At 46.8% G+C, this 23,354-nt stretch overlaps 2 protein-coding genes across 11 annotated transcripts in view; both read left to right on the top strand.

The window, feature by feature from the left end:
* PPP3CC (protein phosphatase 3 catalytic subunit gamma) overlaps positions 1-7,698 on the top strand; it is a 99,914-nt gene extending 92,216 nt beyond the window's left edge. Inside the window, exons 13-15 of one of the 3 annotated variants that reach the window (XM_042983277.1) lie at positions 3,875-3,904; positions 5,261-5,464; positions 7,123-7,698. In XM_042983277.1, coding sequence (XP_042839211.1) covers positions 3,875-3,904; positions 5,261-5,464; positions 7,123-7,178 — 290 coding nt within the window. In that variant the 3' untranslated portion in view covers positions 7,179-7,698. Of the gene's footprint in view, positions 1-3,874; positions 3,905-5,260; positions 5,780-5,883; positions 6,095-7,122 lie in introns of those variants that run through there. The other 2 variants (XM_042983278.1, XM_015542788.2) reach the window with 2 other exon arrangements.
* Positions 7,699-9,616: 1,918 nt separating this feature from the next.
* The window catches only part of SORBS3 (sorbin and SH3 domain containing 3), a 28,854-nt gene continuing 15,116 nt past the window's right edge, over positions 9,617-23,354 (top strand). The window contains exons 1-7 of one of the 8 annotated variants that reach the window (XM_042983275.1): positions 9,617-10,477; positions 11,475-11,553; positions 14,383-14,537; positions 19,596-19,752; positions 20,000-20,117; positions 21,836-22,029; positions 22,905-22,968. In XM_042983275.1, coding sequence (XP_042839209.1) covers positions 10,461-10,477; positions 11,475-11,553; positions 14,383-14,537; positions 19,596-19,752; positions 20,000-20,117; positions 21,836-22,029; positions 22,905-22,968 — 784 coding nt within the window. In that variant the 5' untranslated portion in view covers positions 9,617-10,460. Of the gene's footprint in view, positions 10,478-11,474; positions 11,554-12,734; positions 12,839-14,377; positions 14,538-16,282; positions 16,589-19,595; positions 19,753-19,999; positions 20,118-21,835; positions 22,030-22,904; positions 22,969-23,354 lie in introns of those variants that run through there. The other 7 variants (XM_042983271.1, XM_042983268.1, XM_042983272.1 and 4 more) reach the window with 7 other exon arrangements.

Here is a 23,354-nt window from a genome sequence, read left to right as displayed (position 1 = left end):
TTTTGTTTTATTTTTTAATATAATTTATTGTCAAGTTGGCTAACATGCAGTGTGTACAGTGTGCTCCTGGTTTGAAGGGTAGATTCCCATGATTCATCGCTTGCATCCAACACTCAGTGCTTATCCCAACAAGTGCCCTCCTCAGTGCCCATCACCCATTCTCCGCTCTCCTCTACCCTATTGTTCCTGTAACTTTACTTGGAGACCTTTCAACCAACAATATCCCATATGGCCTTATAGCACGCATTCACTTACATCTTACCTTGTTCCACGAGGGATTTGAGTAAGTTACGGTACACACATAATACAGGGAAGTAAAGTAAAGTAAAGAAGCTAGGAATTTGGAGCACAAAGGAAAACAAAACAAAACAAGCCAATAGCCACAACTTTTACTACAAGCTTCCTAATACCAAAATAAAGAGGAGTGCCAAGAACTGAACAGATTCACAAAGACCATAAAATAAAAAAACAGATTAGGTATAAATTGGACTGCATCAGAATTAACATTTGTGCAGCAAACTGAGCCATCATCAAGAAAGTAAAAAGACAAGCCATAGAATGAGTGACAATATTAACAATCATGCATTTGATAAGGGACTGGTATCTAAAGAATTTAAAGAACTCTTATAATTGAAAAATAAAAAGACAACTCAGGCAACAACAGATGTTGGCGAGGATTCAGAGAAAGAGGATCTCTTTGGCATTGTTGGTGGGAATGCAAGCTGGTGCAGCCATTCTGGAAAACAGTATGGAAGTTCCTCAAAAAACTAAAAATAGAACTACCCTATGACCCAACAATTCACTACTAGGTATTTATCCAAGGGATACAGGCGTGCTGTTTCAACATGCAACCCCATGTTTATAGCAGCACTATCAACAATAGCCAAAGTATAGAAAAAGCCCAATGTCCATCGATGGATGAATGGATAAAGAAGATGTGGTGTATATATACAATGGAGTATTACTCGGCAATCAAAAAGAAAGAAATCTTGCCATTTGCAACTATGTGGATGGAACTGGAGGGTATTATGCTAAGCGAAATTAGTCAGAGAAAGACAAATATCATATGACTTCATTCATATGAGGACTTTAAGAGACGAAACAGATGAACATAAGGGAAGGGAAACAAAAATAATATAAAAACAGGGAGGGGGACAAAACAGAAGAGATTCATAAATATGGAGAAGAAACAGAGGGTTACTGGGGGGGTTGTGGTGGGGGGTGGGCTAAATGGGTAAGGGGCATTAAGGAATCTACTCCTGAAATCGTTGCACTATATGCTAACTAATTTGGATGTAAATTTAAAACAATATAATTTTAAAAAAGAGAGGATTAACCCTAAAAAAAAAAAAAAGACAACTTAATTAAAAAATGGGTAAAAAAGTTGAGTAGACATTTTTCCAAAGACATACAAATGGCCAATAAGCATGTGAAAAGTTGTTCAACATCATTAGACATTAAGGAAATACAGATCAAAACCACAATTAGATGCCACTACACCCACTAGAATAATAACAAGTGTTGGTGAGGATGTGGAGAAATTGGGACCCTTATATGCTGCTGGTGGAAATGTGAAATGATGTGGTACTTTGGAAACCAATCTGGGAGTTCTTTGGATGATTAAACATACAGTTGACCTTATGAGCATCTGTTTCACTTGTAGTTAAATACCTCAGAGAAATCAAAACATATTCACACAAAGACTTGTACACAAATGTTCATAGCAGCATTTTTCTTTTCTTTTTTTTAATTTTAAAATGTTTTATTTATTTTTGGGAGAGAGTACAAGTGGGGGAAAGGCAGAGAGAGGGGGACACAGAATCCAAAGCAGGCTCCGCACTGACAGCAGTGAGCCCTATGTGGGGCTTGAACTCATGAACCATGAGATCGTGACCTGAGCCAAAGTCAGATGCTCAATTGACTGAGCCACCCAGGTGCCCCAAAGCAGCATTTTTCATTAGAGCCAATAAGTGGAAACAGCCCAGATGCCCATCACCTGATGAGGTGGATAGCCACAGAATAGAATACTATTCAGTCATAAAAAGGAATGAAATACTGGTGCAGGTTTCAACATAAATAAACCTTAAAAATATTAGACTGAATGAAAGAAGCCAGTCACTAAAGTCACATATTGTGTGATTCCATTTATATGAAATGTCCAGAACAGGCAAATCTGTAGAGGCAGAAAGTAGATTATTGGTTGACTCTAGGATCAGGGGAAGGGAGGCAGGAGGTAAATAGGTTTCTTTTTGGGGTGATGAAAATGTTCTGACCACAGACTGTCCTGTTGGTTGTACAACTCTATATCAAATTGTACACTTTAAGCAAGTGAATTTTATGGTGTATGAATTATATTTCAGTAAAGAAAGATATTTAAACAAAGAAAATTTCAATAAATATAATAAAATAAGAAATATATATATAAATATAAATAAATAAAATAAACCAGTTTCTCAGTTTTATGGGACTATTTCTTATAATGTCCTTTAATGCAGGCTGGTATCTAAATACCCAATGCAAAAAGCAGTTCTAGGAGGACCCAAAACAGTGCAACACTAGTACATATTTTACCACATAGCTTTTAAACTCCAATTAGAACAACAATCTGTATACAGTTTCAGGCTGCACTTTGTTCGTCAGCTTTGTAATAACACCAGTGATATACTGTTTGAAGGCACTATCGTTTTCTTGTGAAAGTTTATTCTATTTGAGGAGATTAGGGAGGGTGTGACATTGCTTTACCACAGGCCTACAAATGGTTGACATATTTAAGCACTTGATAAATTGATTCCAAGTTTCCATTTTTCACATTGTGATAGGAAGTTAACTGTCAGTTCTTCCAGTTTCTCCTCTCTTATTGACACGTAAAACTTCAGGACAGCAAACTGTTACTGTTCATTATTCTTTCCTGACTTCTTTTTAAAAATTGGTACTGGAGGAACTGAGAGGGTTCTTCTAGTAGGATCTTTCTTGCTACAACCTGTGACCTTTTCATATATTCGAGTTTTTACTGTTTTAAAAAGATGATACTAGGAAACTTACCTGTTGGCACTAATTTTTAAATTGCTTCCTTTTCCATCACCGAAGGAGAAGGCCTTAGTAATTGGCCTGCCCTCCTGCACAGTAAATAGAAACACAGTAAATGGAAGCCGTATGGGTTGGAAATGTCAGCTTCTGCTGTATCTCTAATCCCAGATGGCAGGTGAATTTGTATCCAGGATTGAGTAGTTTTATGCCTTTGCCAGCTTAGTACTCCACCCCTGGGACAAGAAATAATCGCTCACTTATAACCCACGTTCCTTTCCCTTCCAAATGCTAGTCTGTTATTCAAAGGCCATTCATTTTTTTATTAAGTAATTAAAAAGGACAGTTGGACCCCACATAAATTGCTTAAGAGCAGGAAGTAGTTTTAAATAACTGTTTTGAATAGGTCCCAGCAACAGCTCATTTAATACCATCTGAGCTGTTAGAAACTAAAGAACAGTTGTAATGTTAAATTATTTGACTCAAGCTATTTTGATACGTGAATGTCAAGACGTAAATTAGCAGTTGGCTATTTAAAATAAGTAAAGCAACATAACTCTTGGTTATTTGTAGTCAGCTTGACTGACCCATTGTCTTAGCTGTGGATGCCATTAGTTTAAAAGGTTCCCATGCCACCTGAAATGTTAAAAATAATAGACACTCTCCCCGCCTCACATTTCCCCGCAATTTAGTTTCTCGCAGCAATCCTCGCTTCTCTAGTTGACTTTTGTTATGAATGGGAATAGGCTGAGGTGGGAGCCTGGGATGTCTGTGCTGGCAGCAATGCTGTTGGTTTACTCACTCTTTTTCTGTCTTCATTTTTGCATGCCACTGCTCCTGCCTCTTACAGCCACAGTAGAAGCGGTAGAGGCCCGGGAAGGTATGGCCATATTCCTGTGTTAGATGTGATCATGTGTCTGTCTACTAGTTTTAAAGAGCTGTGTCAACATTTGAAATCTTCAATTATTGCATCGCCAGAACTGTAACAGTGAGAAAAGAATTAAGTATTTCTAGGCATGCTCATAAAGTGTTTCCTCAGTGTCCTGTATTGGTGTTAATTTAAATGACTTTCTCCACAGCTGAAGTCCTCTCTGGGCTCTATCAGTTTTTGTTTTTTATTTTTGTAAAATGTTTATTTTTGAGAGAGGTGGGGAGGGGCAGAGAAAGAGGAGAGAGAGAATTCCAAGTAAGCTCTGCACGGACAGCACAGAGCCTGATACAGGGCTCGATCTCATGAACCTTGAGATCACGACCTGAGCTGAAATCAAGAGTCAGACACTTAACCAGCTGAGCCACCCAGGTGCCCTTGGGCTCCATCAATTTTAATGCAATGGCTGAAGCTTAAGCAAGTGGTCATGAGGGATCAAGTGGTTTAATCCAGTAGCCCCTCCATGTGGAAGTGATTTCTATTTGATTACTAGAGACTCAAACAGGTCAGCTTCTTTTTCTAATGATTCTAAAGGACATCAAGAACAGAGTCAAAAGTAGACAGAGATTTAGTTTAATTCATTTCTGAGGTTGCACTAAGGCAGTCAGGCTAAATTATCTTTGTTTCTAAGAAAACAAGTTTCAAGTAACAAATCATCTATGAATCTGATGGTGAAAATCACTGGAATTGATAAACATGTGTTATAAATTTAATTGTTCTGTTAAGTAAGGTGATTGAAAATGGGAAGGCCTTCCCTTGGTGATACAAAAATTCAATTAGAAAGATCTCCAGAAGCTCTTTTTCAGATGGCTTTTAACTTACATTCAGCTCCTGGTTGTGCAAGACAAAAAGCTGTCCTTTTAAACAAAAAGATGAGCTCTTATTGGTACTTTTTTTGTGGCCAATATGGTGTTTGTGCTAAAGTTAACTACTCTGTTTAACGTGTTCTGTTATTCTAGCATTGCCTTTTTTTCTGACACTCAGCATGTTTTAGGCCCATAAGAAACTCTCAAATGTGTTACAGTTGGGAACGAACCTCTTAGCCATTTGTCAGGCGTGCTTCTGCCATGATTAATTACAGAGAGCTTCTGTGAAAAGTACTTCCACAGTGTCAGCTGCCCTCTGAGCCTTAAGGAAGCAGTAGCTTCAGACAAATCTGATTCAGATCAAATATTGCCTATTTACCTTCACCAGACGTCTGCTCCAACCCTGTATGGTACTCTCTATGGAGGTTGCTGTGTGCTAGCATGCTTTAAGCTTGTTGCTTTGCTGTCTAACTGAGCTCCTCCCTTTCCTGTTTTCCTGTAGCCATCAGAGGGTTTTCGCTTCAGCACCGGATCCGGAGTTTTGAAGAAGCCCGAGGACTGGACCGAATTAACGAACGGATGCCACCTCGAAAAGACAGCCAGTACCCTGACGGGCCAGTGAGACTGCCGGCACAGCCCAGCGCTGCGCACAGGAGCGACAGGGGGAGAAGAGCCAACAATGACACAGAGCCCTGCTGTGGCACAGGTGGATCGAAAACTTAAGAACAAATTTTATTTATTATTGGAAAACAAAACAAAAACAACTTTAACAACTTAAACCTGGAGGTGCATTCATATACACTTTGCATTTATGCTGTAAGAAAGGTGACCATTTTATAAATTGTTTTTAATTTATGTTTAATATATATAAAAAGTGCATCTGTTTTGTTTTTCCCTTTTCTTCCTAATTTTTAGGAACTGATCTGATTGTCTGATACATATGTGAAGTCTTGTGCTACACAGGGGACCTTCCCCTAATAAAAGGGCCTTGGAAACCTCCACACTGGGCTTCTGACTTGAACTAGCCAGGCTTTTCTCCGGTTCTTTTGGAAGGTGATAGCTTTCATTTCAGACTAATAATAGTTTTTCAAACATAAGAGGGTTTTTTCTTTTCCCTTTCTACAGGGTACTGTTGAAGAAGATGGCCTGGATTTCACTGGCTAAAACTACTCTTCTTATGGAAAACTTGATTATAGGCAAACTTCTCAGTGAATAACCCAAACCCAGTGATTTTGAGGGCCAAGGAGAATGTTTTCCATATAACCTACTTTCTTCTGGACTCTCAATTCCTTTTAATATGTTCTAGTAAGACAAAATAAAAAGCAATGAGAGATTTTCTTAGAATTATTCAAAACCTGTTCTTCCAACCATGGGCATGGTTGGTTTAAACTTCCCTTAGAATTTTGGAGGTTTCTTATCCCAAATCCTTTTGCTTTCATTTTTGAAACCCAGGTAATTTACCCAACTGCAAAGGAAGCTACATTTCTAAATATTTTATAAATGTCCTCCGTAGAACTTTCAAAAATAAGAGGTATTTATGTCCTTCTGTGCGATTGTATCAGCTATTGCGTCTGTTCTCCCCATTGTCCTTATATTCCTGTGTCAGCATTTTAAAAACCAACTGGGGTAAAGGAAACTGACTAGAGTAGAATGATCCCCTTATGAATTGGGAGTCTTGCTAAAGGACATTGGACAAGTGAGGATTTCCTATTTTCTGTATCAGTTACTGGGATGTTTCTCCACCTTACACACTCATTAGGTTGAACTGTATGTCAATCTCCATCAACAAAAACAAGTGTTCAGATACAGTGTTTGAATAGTCTTCTCAACAACCAGTGAGTGAAAGAAATTTTGGTTATCCTTGGGCTCCCATTTTTGGTTTAGCCTGGTGACAGGTACCATGTCATAATGCTCGTTTGTCAGCTTTGCAGTGAATGTCCATGTCTGGGCAATACTACACCAAAGTGCATATTTACACAGTTCTTAATATCATTTGGCATGTAGGAGTCCAGCATTGAAGCAAGCATCTCAGACAGTAGTACTTGATGTTGTAAGCTTAAAGGACACCAGAAACCTTTTTCAAAGAAAAACCCACAATTTCACTAGAAGAATGAGGATTTAGCCCATCTATCTATGTTTCCCTATACCTTTTGCTAATAACAGTTCCCAATTTATGAGAGAGAAAGCATGTTGAGGCTTGGGATCTGGTGGCATGGATTACTCTGTTAATAAAAAAAAGATAGGAAGGATATGGGGGAAGGAGATAAAAGACCTCTTACTAGGTTGTGAGTAAAACCTGTGAAAGGAGGGAGACAAAGTCTTGAATAGTTTCCTTTACCGATGGTCATTTCTTTATATTCAAAGAGGGAATTCATCATCTGCATAGCCTCGTACTCCTCCCTCCCCTAGTCCCACTCTAGAAGGGACACTGTTTTGGAAATCTCACCTAATAAGAAGGTCAGTCCACATGACAGTTGATGGATGGGAGGGAATCCCTTACCCCTTTCTCCTTTTCTTCTAGCTGAGGCTATTGTTATACATATATAATCCACAGGTAGAAACCACTCTTAAGGGCTTCAGTCAGCAAGTAAGTAGTGAAATAGTTACTACAAATCCTTACAAGCAAAAGATACTGTATTAGTAAAAAGGATGATTATTTAGAAATGTCTTCATTATCTTCTCAAAAACAAGCTTTACAGTAAAGCAAGTTTCCTTGATAGAGGATGGCAAAAGACCTATACATACAGAGAACAAACTGAGGGTTGCCAGAGGGCACGGCGGGGGAGGGGGTGCAAAATGGGTGAGGGGGAGATACAGGCCTCCAGTTATAGAATGAGTAAATCATGAGAATAGAAGGCACAGCATAAAGAATACCATCAGGGATACTATAATAACGATGTAACAGGACACATGGTAGCTACAGTTGTGGTAAACATAGCATAATGTATCAACTTGACAAATCACTGAGTTGTACACCTGAGATGTAACGTGTATCGACTATACTTAAAAAAAAAAAAAAAAAAAAAAAAAAAAGATGGGGGGGGGGAGGATGTATTTTACAGGTACCCTGGGAGCTGTTGAGGGATCAGCCAGAGGGGTAAGAAGTCATGATTCAAGAAAATCAGAGTGAGTTGAAAATAAAGCAACAAGGAAGTTAGGTTTGAAAATTCAAATTTTGTTGAATTCTAAAGATAAAGGTATTTCTTATGTTCTGTAGAAAGCTGGGGTGTGTGTTTCAGCAATGGAGAAAGTTGTGTGGTAAACGTGTCTCTGTGTAATACACACAGCTTCTGAAAGTGAGACTGTCAGTCTATACTTTATATGTATTTACACCTGTGACTCAAGATGGTTTAGAAGGCATGTGCCTTGGGGAAGTATATATATATATGGATATATATATTGTGGTAACAGGACTTGTTCTTCACTTTAGACTTCATTGGAGGGTTTTAACATATTTTCGAATGTTTTCATCTAAACAGTAGCTCCCAAGATGGCTGGCTGCCTGTTCTGGGTTTGCCTTAAGGCCATCATTTCAAACAAACATTTTCACTGCTGTCAGAGCTCTGCAGTATTCCCATTTTCAAAGCCTCTTCTATTATAGTAAATCATACCCCTGTGGGTTCTAAAGATACTAAAAATACTTTTCTCTTGTTCTCTTTTACTTTAAGGTCCTTAGGGACCTTATTTTCTTCAACTTCTTTTATCTGGGGAAAAAAAACAACACTTCTTACATCAGTTCCCTAGGCATGTTGGAGGACTCTTTTATATACTTTACTGAAATATCACTTTAAAAATGACACTTCCCAAGGACCAGTTTTTCCATTTGTGTTTACGTCTGCATCATATGAAATTTCAAATCGATCAGGTGACCGTTTTTTTAAATAAAAATTTAAAAACTCATCTAACACAAGTTTAGAACATACATCCTTTTTAAATCTCTGTGTTCTGAATATTTAAGAGCAACGCCCCCCCCCCAATAAGCCAAGGGGTGTGTGTGTTTAATGGAATACTAAAACAAACGCCGCCTCAGTTTCTTTTAAAACCTCAAGGCAAACACGTGGTTATGGGTCTGACATTGCTGGTCTGCTGGCCTTTTGTGACTAGATATTGACCAGCAGAGTGAAAATTGCTTGTCACTCTCTGATGGGCTTGATCTGGCTTCTTGCCTAGAGATAGAAAATCAGGCCTTCCAGGAACATTGGTAAATTTTATCTACATTTATATTGCCTTTTCTGTTTCTACACAATAGTTGCGGTTCAATGAAACAAGTTCCTGTCAATAACAAAGAGTTGATTTCTTATCCTAATAACTTAGGTATGACTTCCTGATACTGTTCAAAATAGGAAAAGAAAAATCCTTTTATTTGTTTTGTTAACAGAATATTATTATTTAATATTATTAAGGAGCAAGGGTGGGAGTTTTTAAAATTAGGTAACTTTGGGACCCTTTCAGCCTTGTCATTGTCTCACAGATCCTCTTCTAAGTAATTTTAAAACAAAGTTTGAAGCAGCTGCCCTTTGTAAGAACATTACAAACCATGCTTACATGGCACACAGCTGGGCTTACTGCTCATGGTCATTACTCGTGGGTCTTCTCCAGCCTCTCTGAAGGAGCAAGGCTAAAATCACTTCCCTCCACCCTCCTTTGTTTTATGTACATATTGTAGCTGATCTCCAGAATTTTTGACCATACTTTATCTATAAATATAAAATTGAAGTTCTTGAGAATTAACCGTTTAAGTTAAAATAATTAGGAAGAGCTTGCCCCAGGTTGACTAATTTATAGTTTTTCTTTGTATTACCAGTTTTTTTCCTCCAGTTTTTCTATTGAAAAGTATTCCTGAACCCATAAAGACTTGTTAAGATATCATTCTAGAATCCCCACTATTTATTATAGTTGTTATAGTAACAGTGGAACCCAAGTTTTTTTTCAGAGCATTATTCAGTTTTTCATATGTAGGCAGAAATGATTTCAGGGGAAAGGTGAACCCAAAGCCCCAGTTGTGGGCATGAGGCTCCAATTTCCTAAATCATTTGTGGTTATAATGATGGATAGATACCACCTTGTCTGGCACCTGGTCCACAGCTTTCCTGAAGTCTGCTATAAGAGGGAGTAAAGGGCAGCCTGGGGGCCCCCAACAAGAGCTGGAGGCCTTGGAGCTGGAGGAGGGTCTGGATGACCTGGAGGGTAGTTCCAAAGCAGTGTTGCCACAGCCCCTCTTCGGCATTGCTGTGATCAAATGCTCATAGGAAAGCCTGAAGAGAGAGCAGATGTGTATGTAGGGGAAGAAAGCTGTGTAGTCGAAAAACAGGGTTGTTATTCTTGAGTTGTACAGAGAATTGCGTTAACAGTAAAGCTTTGTGCCATTGACAGGGTGTGAAAGAGGTAACCTGTGTTACTCTGAGACTTGTGACCTGCCCTGCCTATGTCTAGCCAGCCAGAGTGAATGGGGCCAGGGTTAGCTGCCTTCATCTATGCAGTCACAAAGGTAAAGGTGATACTGGAGAGGATATTCCCTCCTGGGAGGCCTTGGCCTCACGCCCCAGCAACCTTGGCCAGACTGGCTAAATAACACCTTTGTCTGAGACAGGGTTATGCATGTTCTCCTCTTCTACACCCTCATGACAAGTCAAGGTGGCTTAAGATCAAGAAGCAAGGACATGGATGTGGACTATCCCTCCGAGCAGCTCTAAAGTAGGGCCATGCACATTGCCTTCCTGTAAGTTCTTGCCCAGATTCCCTTCACTTCCTTGATGTAGCTATCTCCAAATAACTTGTTGTGTTTTGTTTTGCATGTTAAAGTGGAAGTGCATGTGATAAGGAGGCCTACCACAGATTTTGATTTGCGGCAGTAAAGACACATTTTTTGGTCTGTCAGAGAACTTTTTGAAGATGCCATCATGAGCACCTTTTCCTTTCTCAGTGCACTGTGACCAATATTGTTTTTTCCTAATAGAAATGTCAGCAGGCATTTTCTAAGAAAGGATCCTGGTTTCGCTTCCTGAGGTGGTCAGACATAAGAGTAGCTGGTGATGGTCATTTTTTTAAAGGCTCTTCTGAATGATAGATTATGTGCTTGTGCTGAGAGATTACTTGCTTTTTCTTGCTTTCAGTTATGTTTAAGAAAATGGTGAAAATGTTATTTATTGGCAGAAGTGAACAAGTCTTTTTTGTGATCAAGAAATTAATTTGTTCAAATTTTATTGTAAATTGGAAGTCATCTTTAAAAAAAAAAAAGCACTGTTAAAATTAAATGATAACTTTATTGGCTTCCTGTGTCTTTATTTCCTTTATTTCCTGTTAGAGGCACTTATATTTGGCTCTTATCCATTTTCTCAAAGCCTAATAATTCCAGAAGTCAAGGGAAGGCCTGGTGTTTGATGTCTGGTCTGGTCTCTGATAAAGGAATCTCATCACAATAAAAAAAGACCTCTTTCCTTCACCCTCTTCAGCCCTTCCTTTAGTTTTAGACAGGCTTTGGTGGCTGCAGGGTGCTCTCCCACTCAGAATCCACTGCCTTGCCCCAGCCTCCTTCCCAGCACTCTTCCCACCACTAACTCAAGTTCCAGCTCCTTCTGTTGCTTCTCTGGCAGAGGCCACTACTTGTAGAAAAGGAAGAAAGACATCCCAGAAAATGTATAGTCTTTAAAAAGATATTAAAAATACTTTTTATTGTAGCAATTTAATAACTCTGCATATGATCCTAATAATAACAGGCATGAGTTCCATCTCGGGAAAAGTCAAAGGAGCCAGAGAGGCGTTGAATGTGGAGCTGAACTAACAAGAAAAGGAAGTGTAAGACCAGCCTTTTGATTCCTTTGAAAGTAGAACTACCCTGAGGTGCTATGGACTCAGAAGGGAAAATAAATGGAGGATTGAGGGTAGGGCAAGCACCCAGGGCCCTTGCAGAGGAAAACGTTATCTGAAGGAGTTTTATCAGTTCTGGCAGTAGAGGCAGAAAGTCTAAATCGAGGCCCTGCCAGGCCTAAGTAACGCAGTTTTACCAAAAGTACGGCCACATCAAGGGCCACAGTGCAGTTTACAGGCCTAAAAACAAGCCCAGATTTCTAATAAGCTGGGTATGCATTTTGGGATCTTCGTTATTCCCCAATAGCATCCTGACTTAGCAATGTCCTTATACCACAGCTAAACATTGAGTAAAATGAGGCAGTGTTTGCCCTTATTTCCAGAGTTGTGAAAAAAATTATTTAAAATACTGGAAATTAAGAGCTAAAATGCAAACTCATGTTTACCTCCCACTACATGGAGACTCAACCCCTACTTGACTGCCTGCTTTATGTAATTACATGGTCTTTCTGATTTTTCTATTGTGACTTGCAGGTTTTAGGAAGAAACTAATGTTGATCTAGTAGATTCATAACAGTGGGAAATTGGGCTTTTTAATGTTGGTGCAGTTCAGGGGAAGGTTCATCGTAGAATCAAGGAGTGGGAAGACAAAGTCCTACTTTGAAGGCCAGTGGACACCATAAAGTTGTGCTCTGATCAACATATCAACCGTCTTGTCTTCCTCATCTCAGTTTACCTGCACTAGGAGAGAAGGTTGATGCAGACCTACTTTTCCAGCTCCTGGTCTGTGTGCCCTTCTTTGTGGCTGAGTTAACTTGGCTGGGTTTTCCCTCTGAGGTCATCATTTATTTATCCATCCCTTATAAAACCTGCTTTCTAAAGAGCTGACAGCCATTTGCTTGCTCTTTCTTTCCTGAGAACTAAAAGAGGTCCCTCCAGCTCAGCTCTTCTCAAAGGCACCACATCTGCACGTGACACTTGTTCATTCATCTATAAAAGGAGGGAGAGAGAACAGTCTCTGATGTGATGTCAGTGTAAAGGCTTCCTTGAATATAGACTAGACAGTTGGACAAAGGGCTGAGTTCTCTCACAGCCTTCGGGCTGAAATGGGACTGACTCAGAGGACCCTGAATAGGTGTCGCCTGTTCCGTCCTGTGTGTGCTAGGGGGAGATCTGTGCAAGGCAGGCCTGGAAGCCGCCTCCTCCATCCCCGTGAAGGTCCACTCACTTGCCCCAGCCGCCGGGCCCCAGCACTGACCATATTTGACCTGTGGTGGGTATTTTTTCACTCTGCTCTGCTCTGCTGGCTTTGTTCCCCTGGCAGGAAGAGAACACTCTTCTGAGAGTACAAATAAATTTGCTCAAAGCCTAACCAAAGAATATACTAGAGTTTATCCGTGTGGAGGAGAAGAGAAGGAATAGCAGATGCCCTTCCTTTGCCTAATGTGGAAGGACTGAGGCACCGGGCCAGGAAGCCACTTAGCTGCTCAAGGGTGGATCTGAGTGCCACATTCAAATGCCAGACTCCCAGTACTAGATAAGGAAACTCCTCAAGAAACGGGACTTCAGGTGTATGTCTTCTGGGATCCCTGGCTTCTTTTTCCTCACTTGAGAACTAAAACTGAACTCTCTGCTCACTTACTTACAATAAAAAGCTACTTAAGGGCTCTTTCCACTCATCCTTCCTCTTGGTGACACAGGTTGGTTTTCAGAGTGACCCATATTCCTGTATGAAGAGCCACCTTCTTCTCCTGAGGCTGCATGTGAAGAGCCAGATCTATTGGGAGTCTCTTGGCTAATCAGGGTGGTGGGCATGGACAGATCTCTGTTGACATGAGTGTCATGGGATAATTCACAGAACAAAAGGTGGCAGGCTCGAGGATCAGGTGGGGGTGGGGCATACTCCCGACCAGGATCAGATAGCTAGGAAAAACAGAGTAGTTATGTAACTGTGTTTACTATGGCTCAGGTGACTCTGAGAAGGCAGAGGCAGCCCCCTGACAGAAGGCAGTGCCAGAGACTGGGAAGAGTCACAGGGAGGGAGGTCCCTGTTAGATAAGGGAGTCACCAGAGGAGACGGTGTATTGGGATGAAAAGAATTTTTTTGTTGTTGACAACAGCCTGTCACCTGGGACAGCCTTCTCTATCCTTAGCCTCTCCCTAAAGCATGCCAGCTGTCTGTGGGGTTGGGCCAGCAGCAAGTAGAACTGAGGGTGGAGGGAAGAGTCGAGAAATCAGATACCTGTTTCTTGGCTAAATCTTTGGACTTTGCTACTTCCTGCTCCCCCCCCCCCCCAACCCTTAATCTTCCACTTTTTCTAGGAGGGATTCTTGTCCCTAAATGTGGGCAGGAAAGGAGGAATCAGTCAAGGTTCCTTATGCTCTATGCCCCCACCAATCTCTCATCCTCCTTGCCATGAGGCTGGATGGCCACCAGGGAACCTGCAGGGATCCTATTCTAGCTCCTCCTTGGTCTAGGCACATGGCCTAAGGCTCAGAAGGAGAGAAATTTCCACCGGATCAAGGGCAGAGCAGGTTCTGATCTGAGAGAGGTGATAAGCCCAGTAGAGTCTGGGCCTAAGTAGACAGGTAGAAGTCAGAGCAACTGGGGAGAAAGGCTCAGGTCTCCAGTGGGACCTACCCGGCCTCCTCCTACAAAGCTGTTTACTGGACTCCCTATTCCCATAGAGATGAAACTGGTAGCCAGTCCCCAGCTCCTTGCCCCTGGCGGCTACCTCCCTTTGTGAGAAACAGGAAGTGAGGACCTTTGTCAGCTCAGCTGCACCGTCTACATTAAATATTTATCTTGGAGTCCAGGTCAGAGCCCTAGAGAATAAGAGACGCTCGCTGCTGGTGAGAGAGGGTATGGCCAGGATTCCTGGAATTGGAAGATCTTCAGCTTCACCATCTTTGGAGAACAAGGAAGAACATGAACGAGATGTGGCCCTTCTTAGTCGCAAGGATTCTGACAGGTGGGAAAAGACTGGTGACAAGGGAAATGGGCACATATTTTATCCCTGAGGGAGACAAGAGGATGCTGCCCAGGGTGGGTAAGCAAGTATCCAGGCTTTAGGGGCAGGAAAATGCCCTGCTGCTTGTCCTCAAGAAGTCCCAGAAGGCCTATGCTCCTTTCTGCAGCTGTCTTCTGTGGGCGGGGCTATCCATCCCCTCCCTCCCCTCAGCTTTCCTGGAGAACCATGGATTGTTGGAAGGGGCCTTAAAGGTGACCCCGTTCAGCTCCCTGCTGGGTGCAGCAATTGCTTTTATAAAGATGCCCCATAATCAGTAGGCTTGGAACCCCTGTAATCATTCTAAAAGTTCTTTGGAAACCTTGGGCGTGCTTCCAGGTATGCACCCAAGGGTCTCACTTCTGCTAGTGCAGCCGGTCTGTTTCCCCCCAGCAGTCCGGCAAACACTGGAAACTAGCAGCATGCCTGTCTCTCAAGCTTCTCCACAACCTAAACATCCCTCCTTCCTCTTTCACATGCAATATTGTTTCAAGCTGGTTCATCACACTGGGATAGCGCTTTTAACTGAATTGAGAAAAGATAAAGCTAATAGCATCAATAATGGTGGGATTAAATTTTTTTTTTCATCTTTCTCCATTCTCTCTCCCTTCTCAAATTGGAGTGGAACGATGTGCTTGGAAAACACTCTAAAGTGCATGGTGGCGCCAGGGCACCAATCTTACACCCATAGGTACACATAAATGTTTTCTTATTTTTATAATTTATCACTGATTACTCCCAAAATGGATCTGAAATTGCCCAATAACTACTTGCTGTTTGGTTGTTTTGGGGCTTGGGGTCCTAGAGACAAGCTAAGGGCTAAGAAGTACTCCAGTCTTTCCATTAGCAGTAAAATCTACGCCCTCTGTGGGGACACAGAGGCTTGTGGGAGAGGGGAAAGAAGGGATGGCCAGAGGGGTTGGGAGCCAATGGGCGCGGGCTCTTGGGACTGGTGTCAGAGCCTCGGGAACAGCGGAAAAGCAGCAAAATCAAAACAAATACGGTGTATGGGAACACCAAGACCCTGGTAACCCCATCCCCGCCAAAGGGACCCCGCCCTCATCCTCTTCAGGGGCGCGGCGCGCCCAGGGGGCCGCTCCCTAAGGCCGATTTCCTCCCGCCACCGCCCTCGGCGGTGCTTGCACGTGTGTGAGCATCCGCCCATTTGCTGGTGCACGCGCGCCTGTGTGCGTGTGTTTGTTTGCACACGCCCGGACACGCGCTTACGAAATCACAAAGTCTGTCTCCCCAAGTAGGGAGGGAGGCGGCGGGACCGTAACTCGGTCCGCTGAGCTACTCCACTTGTTGGGGTGCCCTTATCTCGGCCCCAGCCTGTCTGCATCTCGGTCCTGTCTCCGGGGCTGCTGGCTCGGTATCAGTTGCTGGCTTGACCCGGGACCTTTAATCATTCCTGCCCTCTGTCCTGGCTCCGCCGTGCAGGGCTGCCTTCCCACACGCTGGAAATGTCGCTGGAAACTCTGAGTGGCGCTCGCCAACCCCCACCCACCCCCGCCCCCCCGGCCCGATGCCAGCCCTGCGGTGGGGGCCGAGGAAGGCAGCTGGGAAACCAGAGCGGGCTCCCCAGGGACCCTCGGCGGCCCCTCCCGGCGCCGCCCGCGGCCGGCCCGGCCCCCTCGGCAGGGGGCCACAGCGTCCCCGCGGCGCGCCCCGACGGAGGGCACTCGCACGCCCCGGCCGGCCGGCCGGAGCCCCCGCCCCGCAGGCTGGAGAGGCCCAGATTGGAGGGAGACAGACCGCGCCGCCCGCCCGCGCGCTTGTCGCGGTCCTCCCTCACTGCGCGTGCCCTCGGCCCGGTCGATCCCCCTCTTCCTCCTCTCGCGCCCTGCCTCGCGGAGCCGGTCCTGACCCGGTCACGAGGGCGGGTGGCACAGCCCGGACTTCTCCCTGCCCTCCCTCCTCGAGAGCCCGCCGCGGCCGCACCAGGCAGGAGCCGGGCAGAGATGCTCCTGCCCTCCCGGGCGTCCTCGGTCCGCGCCACCTGCTTGCTGGGAAAGGTAGGTGCTGCTAAGGGGAGGGGGCGCCGAGGAGGCGGGGGCCCCGCAGGCGGGGAGGGACCCGTGCCCAACCCGAAGGCAAGGCAGCGTGCCCCTCCCCCTAGAGTCTCGTCCCCAACTCTGGGGTGGAAAGAGGTGAAGAAGTCCCTCCTCAATCTAGAAAAGGCGAAATTCGAGAAAACTTGCCCTTGTCCACGTGGACTTGTATCTGGGAAATACCTGGAAAAACGCCTAGGGCCAAGCCCCCAAGGTCAGGTCCGTACTTGGAGGTGCAAAGGAGTCTGTCAACTGCAAACAGGGAGCTACTTCACCTCTTGCAGCCCTTGGGGTGAAGGACTGCCAGAATTCTGGGAGGACCCCAGAGGTTTCCTGGCACCCTCTCTGTCCTCTGCCAGGTGCAGGACTAGTGCCTCCGTGCCCCCATCTCCATATGAGAGGTCGCTCTTAGTTTCTGCTGGCACAGCCACTGAGAGAAAAAACTCAGCCCACTCTTCCCCACCCACAGCTGCCTATCTCTAGATGATACCTGCCACAGGCAACAGTGTTGGGAAGTGGCTTGCTACACCACCAAGGATCAGCAACCCCTGAAAAACTGGGTGCAGGGAAGGGGCGACCTCCTGTCCTCCCCATCCTACCAGAGGGCAGTTCTCTTTGAGCACAGCAGGGTGGGACGGCAGGAGGGGGAAGGAGGCCTGGGTCAGCTGATGGCTGGGACTGCAGATGCTGACCTCGCATCTTGGTTTCAAGCAGTCAGCTGGGAAGGGAGGGGCTGCTGCTAGGACCCAGCCTGCCCCAGGCCTCTGGATCTCCTACTCTCCCCTGCCTCAGTTTCCCCCTCAAGGGGAGGGAGAATAGCGGGAGCTGGGGTGTGTCTACATGTTTTGCTTTTGGTAGGAGTCCTAATTGGATCCAGCTGGGGAGCTGCCCCTCCTCCAGCCTCAGCCCTCACTCCCCCCACAGCCAGGGATGGGCAAGGAAGAGCACTGTCCCCAGTAGGTCTTTCAAATGGTAGAAGAAATCCCCACTCAGAACAGAGACAGGGACCTGCCACCAGCCTTGTTGGTACCCTCCAGCCCCTGTGGCCCGAGCAGGAACAGGGCACAGGATGTAATCACAGCCCCCTATTGTATCTTCATCCCCTCTAGTCTCTGTAGACCTTGTGCTACCCCTATGAACCCCCGCTGCACACCCCCCCCCACAGCTACCCTTCAGCTTACATCCTTCTGTACCCACCCCCACCCCATGCTCACATGTGTCCCACCCCCACAGTACCTCCCACACTTCACAATCACAGCTCTGCACTTACATTCCACCACACACAAACACAGCACCTCACAAGGCCCCCTGGCCCTTCTCACGAGCTCCCAAGCTCCACAGGCACACACAAGCCTAACTCGAACACACAGGCCAGAATGGGTCCAGCCCCGGCAGTGGAGGTTGGCCCAGCTCTGATCCAGTCCAACAGCACACGTGAGGAGGGACAGCCCTGTTGGGCAGCCTGACCACCTTCATCTCCTGGGTGCCTGGAGTCCCCTTCTCCTGGCCAAGCCTTTGCATGAGGCAGAAGAACTAGGCTGGCCAGTCAGGTGTGCCCAGCTCTCTGTATCCTCAGCCTCTCCCTAAAGCATGCCAGCTGTCTGTGGGGTTGAGCCAGCAGCAAGCAGAACTGAGGGTGGAGGGAAGAGTCGAGAAATCAGGTACCTGTTTCTTGGCTAAATCTTTGGACTTTGCTACTTCCCCCCACCCTTACTTAATCTTCCACTTTTCCTAGGAGGGATTCATGTCCCTAAATGTGGACAGAAAAGGAGGAATCAGTCAAGGTTCCTTGACTTGTTCAAAAAACAGCATAGGGGCACCTGGATGGCTCAATCGGTTAAGACTCCAACTTCAGCTCAGGTCATGATCTCGCGGTTCGTGAGTTCGTGTCCCGCGTTGGGCTCTGTGCTGACAGCTGGAGCCTGCTTCAGATCCCGTGTCTCCCTCTCTCTCTGCCCCTCCCCTGCTCATGCTCTGTCTCTCAAAATGAATAAATGTTAAAACAAAACAGCCTAGAGGATAGGGGCACCTGGCTGGTTTAGTCGGTAGAGCATGCGACTCTTGATCTTGGGGCTGTGATTTTAAGCCCCATGTTGGATGTAGAGATTACTTTAAAAAAATAAAATAAAATCTTAAAAAAAAAAAAAAAGCAGCCTGGAGATGTAAAAGAAAATGGTGTATGGGGGTGGGGGAACTCAACACCACCTCTCCATCATAAGCACCCCCCACTTTGTTCTTATCCACGGCTTTGCTTTCCATCCCACCCCTCACCAGCACCCTGAGCCCTCTGAGGCTTCAGTTCCAGGGAAGAAGGCCAAAGAAGGGAGCGGATAGTCCTTTGAGCCTAGAAGGAGTGGTTCCTGCTGCCTGGAAAGGCCCCCACACTCTCCCCCTCCCATAACCTTGGCCCCGTTGGGCAGTGGGCCCGTGGCCTTGCTGTTGTTCAGGGCCTCTCCCACAGCCCAAGTAACCTGTTGTGCCTGCTGGCAAGCCGATGCTCACAGAGGGACTGGAGGAGACAGAGGGAACTGAAACAAAGTCCTGAGTGCCCAGGCCCTCCTCTGCCAGCTGCCCCAGTTCCCTCATCCTTCCCTCTGGGGGAGCGGGCTGCACTGTGCAGTGAGAGCCCCAGAGGGGCTGGCCAGCAGGCCCGTGTGCCCAAGGCTTTGTCCAGCGGACCTGCTCCTGGCCAACCTCCCCTCCTCCCTGCCTGACTTCCCCCTCCCCCACTCCCACCCGGAGCTCCTGCCCCGGGCCTAACAAGCAGCCCATTGTGCCTCTGAGAGCAGGCATGGGCAGCCTGCAGGCGATCGCCCGCAGAGGCCTGTTTCCTGGGTCCTCAACTCCCACCCAGCTGGCCTGACCCCCTCCCACAGCTGTCCCCTCCAACCCCCCACCCCAAGGTTGAGCCCAGAGGGCATGGGCAGCCCAAGCCCAGCAGGGCTTTCCCTTCCTCCTTCCTTCCCCACAGAGGGCACACAGAGGAGCAGCTGGCACACCAGGAGCCCTCCAACCTTGATCCAAGCATGCAGGCTCCACCCTGCAGCCTCCCCGCTGGGCTCAGCCTGGACGACTTCATCCCTGGCAATCTCCGGGCTCACATAGGGTCATCCTCTCAGGGGGTACGGGTGAGTGACAGTGAAGAGAGGGTTACTGTGGGCCCAGAGTTGATGGGGACCTCAAAGGACAGGTGGGGGAGCAGGAGGATTAAAGGGAAGGAAGGGGCAGAAGATAGCTCTAGAGAGCTTTGCTGGCTACCTACAAAGGGGTTAGGCTGACCCTCCAGCGCTCACCATGGGGTAAACCTTGTCCATGGTTCCCGCCCTTCTGCGGAAACTTCGGGCCTGAGCTGCTGCTCCTGGCCCCTCCCCACAGGTGCCTGTGATCCGGAATGGTGGCTCCAACACCCTTAATTTCCAGTTTCATGACCCTGCGCCCAGGACCGTGTGCAATGGGTACTCACCTTCCAGGAGAGATGCTTCCCGGCACCCAGGTGGGTCTGCTCCAAGATCCCCATGTTGGGGGTGGGGGGATCAGAGCTTCGCGGGCCTTTGACCCGGTACCACCCTGTGATGGGCAGGAGGGCCAGGAGGGCAATGGCAGGACTCTCAAGGTCCTGGGCCTCCAAGCTCAGCTAGCTGCCCTTCTCTGTGTGAGCACTGGTGTCCTGTGAGTGTAAAATGTGCTGTGGGAGAGCAGACCGACGCATCTCTTCCCCTCATCCTGTACCCCAGTGCCAGGGGAAGGAAGTATGCAGGGGACACAGTCTTGGGAGGCTGGGGGACCTCTAGCAGACAATGGAATAGCTTGGATTTGGGATGGAAGTGTGGAGGAACGTGAGCATATGTTGTCTGCCGAAGGTGTGGGGGCCAAACCCCACAGCAGGGCCTAGGGGCTGCTCCAGTCTGTACTCACCAGCCAAACGGAAGTTTGGAGAGGCAGCTCTGAGAGCCCGTCAGCTCCTAGGCTCCTACCAGTCACCAGAGTCTGGGCCATGGGGTCCAGAAGATCCTGGGACCTTCTGGGTGCAGGTCTACCCTGAAGGCCCCTCTCCTGAGGAGGGAGACCTCCTTCATTGAGCATCCTCTTGAGGCAGGCTCTGTGTTAAGTAGTTTATTCATTTGACAAATAATTGTTGAACACTTAGAGCTTATAGGACACTGAAAAGACACATTCACAAGCCTTATCTCATTTAATCCCTTGAAGTCCTGGGAAGGTAAGCTACAATTATCAGCATCTTCCTAATAAGAACCTGAGTCTCAGGGATGTTCAGTTGCAGAGGCTGAACCGAGATTCAAACCCTGGTCCTTCCAGGCCTGAAGACCTTCTGCTGCCACACTGGTGACTTGGGGGCTGAAGGTTCTGGGGAAGTTGAGGATGGTAGCCACTGTTGAGACGTAGCCACATCTGGCAAATGAGTTTCTGTCCCTTATCAAGAGCCTTGAGGGGCACCTGGATGGCTCAGTCAGTTAGGCGTCCGATTTTGGCTCAGGTCATGATCTCGCAGCTCATGAGTTCGAGCCCCGCGTCGGGCTTTGTGCTGACAGCTTGGAGCCCAGAGCCCGCTTCGGATTCTGTGTCTCCCTCTCTCTCTGCCCCTGCCCCACTCGCATTCTGTGTCTCTCTCGAAAATAAAAACAAACATTAAAAGAAAAAAAGAGGCTTGTGAGTGTGTGTCAGGCACTGTGCTCGGCACGGTCACACACACTGGATCTCCCTGGATTTTTGCCATGATTACCCTTGTTTTACAGAAGTGGAAACTGAGTCACTGAGAGGTTGCTTGCTGTGCCCCAGGTCACACAGCCAGTAGGTGGCAAGCTGGCATCTGAATTCTTTGTCCCCTCCACCCCTTTTCTGCCGCACCCTGCTGCCTTCCCAGCTGGGACTGTCCCCAGCATTCTCTGCCAGTAATGGTTCGCAGCCCTCATTCTGAAGACTTTTAGGGCAGCCCGAGGAAAGGATAGGGTGGACTTGGGCACAGATTTCTCGGGAAAAATCCACTTTCATTCACTCGAACTTAAAAAATAAACAAAGGCCTGTGGTCTTGCTGGGGATGGGGAAGTTTGTAGGGTCCAAGCCATCAGTCCAAACAAACAAGGAGATGTTTAAATTTTTTGCACCCACAGGATCAGTGTTCTGAAGAGCAAAGGGACAAACAAGTCCAGGTGGGGCCCCTGCCCTTTGCTAATGCTCTACTGCACACTCCCACAGACCCTGCCTGGTATCAGACCTGGCCAGGTCCTGGGAGCCAGCCCCCTGGGAGCCAGAAGACCCCTGCCTCCCAGCACCCCCACAACTGGTCAGCCACATGGACCAAGGACAACAAGTGTCGGGACAAGCGCTGGATCAAGTATGAAGGAATCGGGCCTGTGGATGAGAGCGGCATGCCTATTGCCCCCCGATCTGTGAGTCCAGGGCTGGAGGCCACTGACAGATGGGGCCTAGGGACCCGCGCTGATCTCCACTTCTGTGAATTAAAGTGGGAGCAACAAAGAATGCACCCAAACCATTTCAGACTAAAGCAGGGCTCAACCATGATGGGTTTTGGGGGGTCATAAGCCACATAAAATTACAGGTGCTCTTGTGTGTCTGAGTTGCACAAGTGGTCTGTGGGGGGAAATGGGATCTAGAATGCCCCCAGGTTCTCAGAGGAGCAGAGTTCCTGCTGTAAGGGCTGAGCGAGGCAGGGATCCCCTCTGTTCATAGCCACGGGGCCTAGCACAGCCAAGGAGTGAAGGACTGGGCTGAATGAGCTAGCGAGAGTCCTCTGAGTGAGAAGGCCTCACACGGTGGCAGGCATGGAAGGATCCAGGGCCCAGGCTCTGAGGAGCCTGCCTTTCTTCCACTGCATGCCTGTCTTGAGCCGGCCACCTGCCTTCAGTTCTCCACCCGGAACTGAAGTTGGTAACAGGCCTCCCACAGCTGTTTTCAGCCTCCGGTGAGGCAGGGGCCATGAAATGACAATCCACCCCTGTGTTATTGCATTTATTTTTCATTGTGTGCAAATATATGTTTGTTGTAGAAATACCAGAAATATAGAAAAGCAAAGAGGGAAAACAGAAACCACCCCAAATCTCACAGCCTCGGGACCATCACTGAGGGAGATCCTTCCCTATACCTTGTTCATATGTAATGTGCTACATGAAGTTACTGTTATTAGACATATCACAACAGCCCCCCCACTGGGGCTTCAAGGGTGGCCAGAGAAATGACCAGTGTGGAAAAACTCCTGTGGCTTCATATCAAGAGGGTGGTCTGACTTTGTCTTTTCTGACCCCAGAGTGTTGACAGCCCCAGGGACTGGTACCGAAGAATGTTCCAGCAGATTCACCGGAAAATGCCAGGTGAGACACGCTTCTAGGGCCCTCTCTCTGCCTGATTGGGCTCCACCCCTGAGGCAGGGGGAGGGATGGGCAGAAAAGGGAACGTACCTCCTCAGGGAGGTCTCCACCACCCCAGGCTCTGTGGTGAGCGTCCCTAAAACAGGCCAAAGGGTTTGGAGCCTCCAAAGTCTTCTCTGTCCTTGGGCGGGGAGGGGGGACGATGACCAGACACTGTCCCTGGTATCCTCTGAGAGTTCTAGGAAGCCATGCAGTCACTCATTTGTCACATCAGCCCCCCGGTCACCTATTGAGCACTTACTGTGTGCTGAGCACTATTCTGGGTGCTGAAGATAAAACAGGGAATAAAAAAGAATGTCGCTGCTGCAGTGAAGCTGAAGACAGAGGGA

The sequence above is a fragment of the Panthera tigris genome, chromosome B1 (assembly GCF_018350195.1).
Source record: "Panthera tigris isolate Pti1 chromosome B1, P.tigris_Pti1_mat1.1, whole genome shotgun sequence".
Classification (NCBI taxonomy): Eukaryota; Metazoa; Chordata; class Mammalia; order Carnivora; family Felidae; genus Panthera; species Panthera tigris.
Note: the sequence above shows the minus strand (reverse complement) of the source record. Positions and strands in the feature narration are given on the sequence as shown.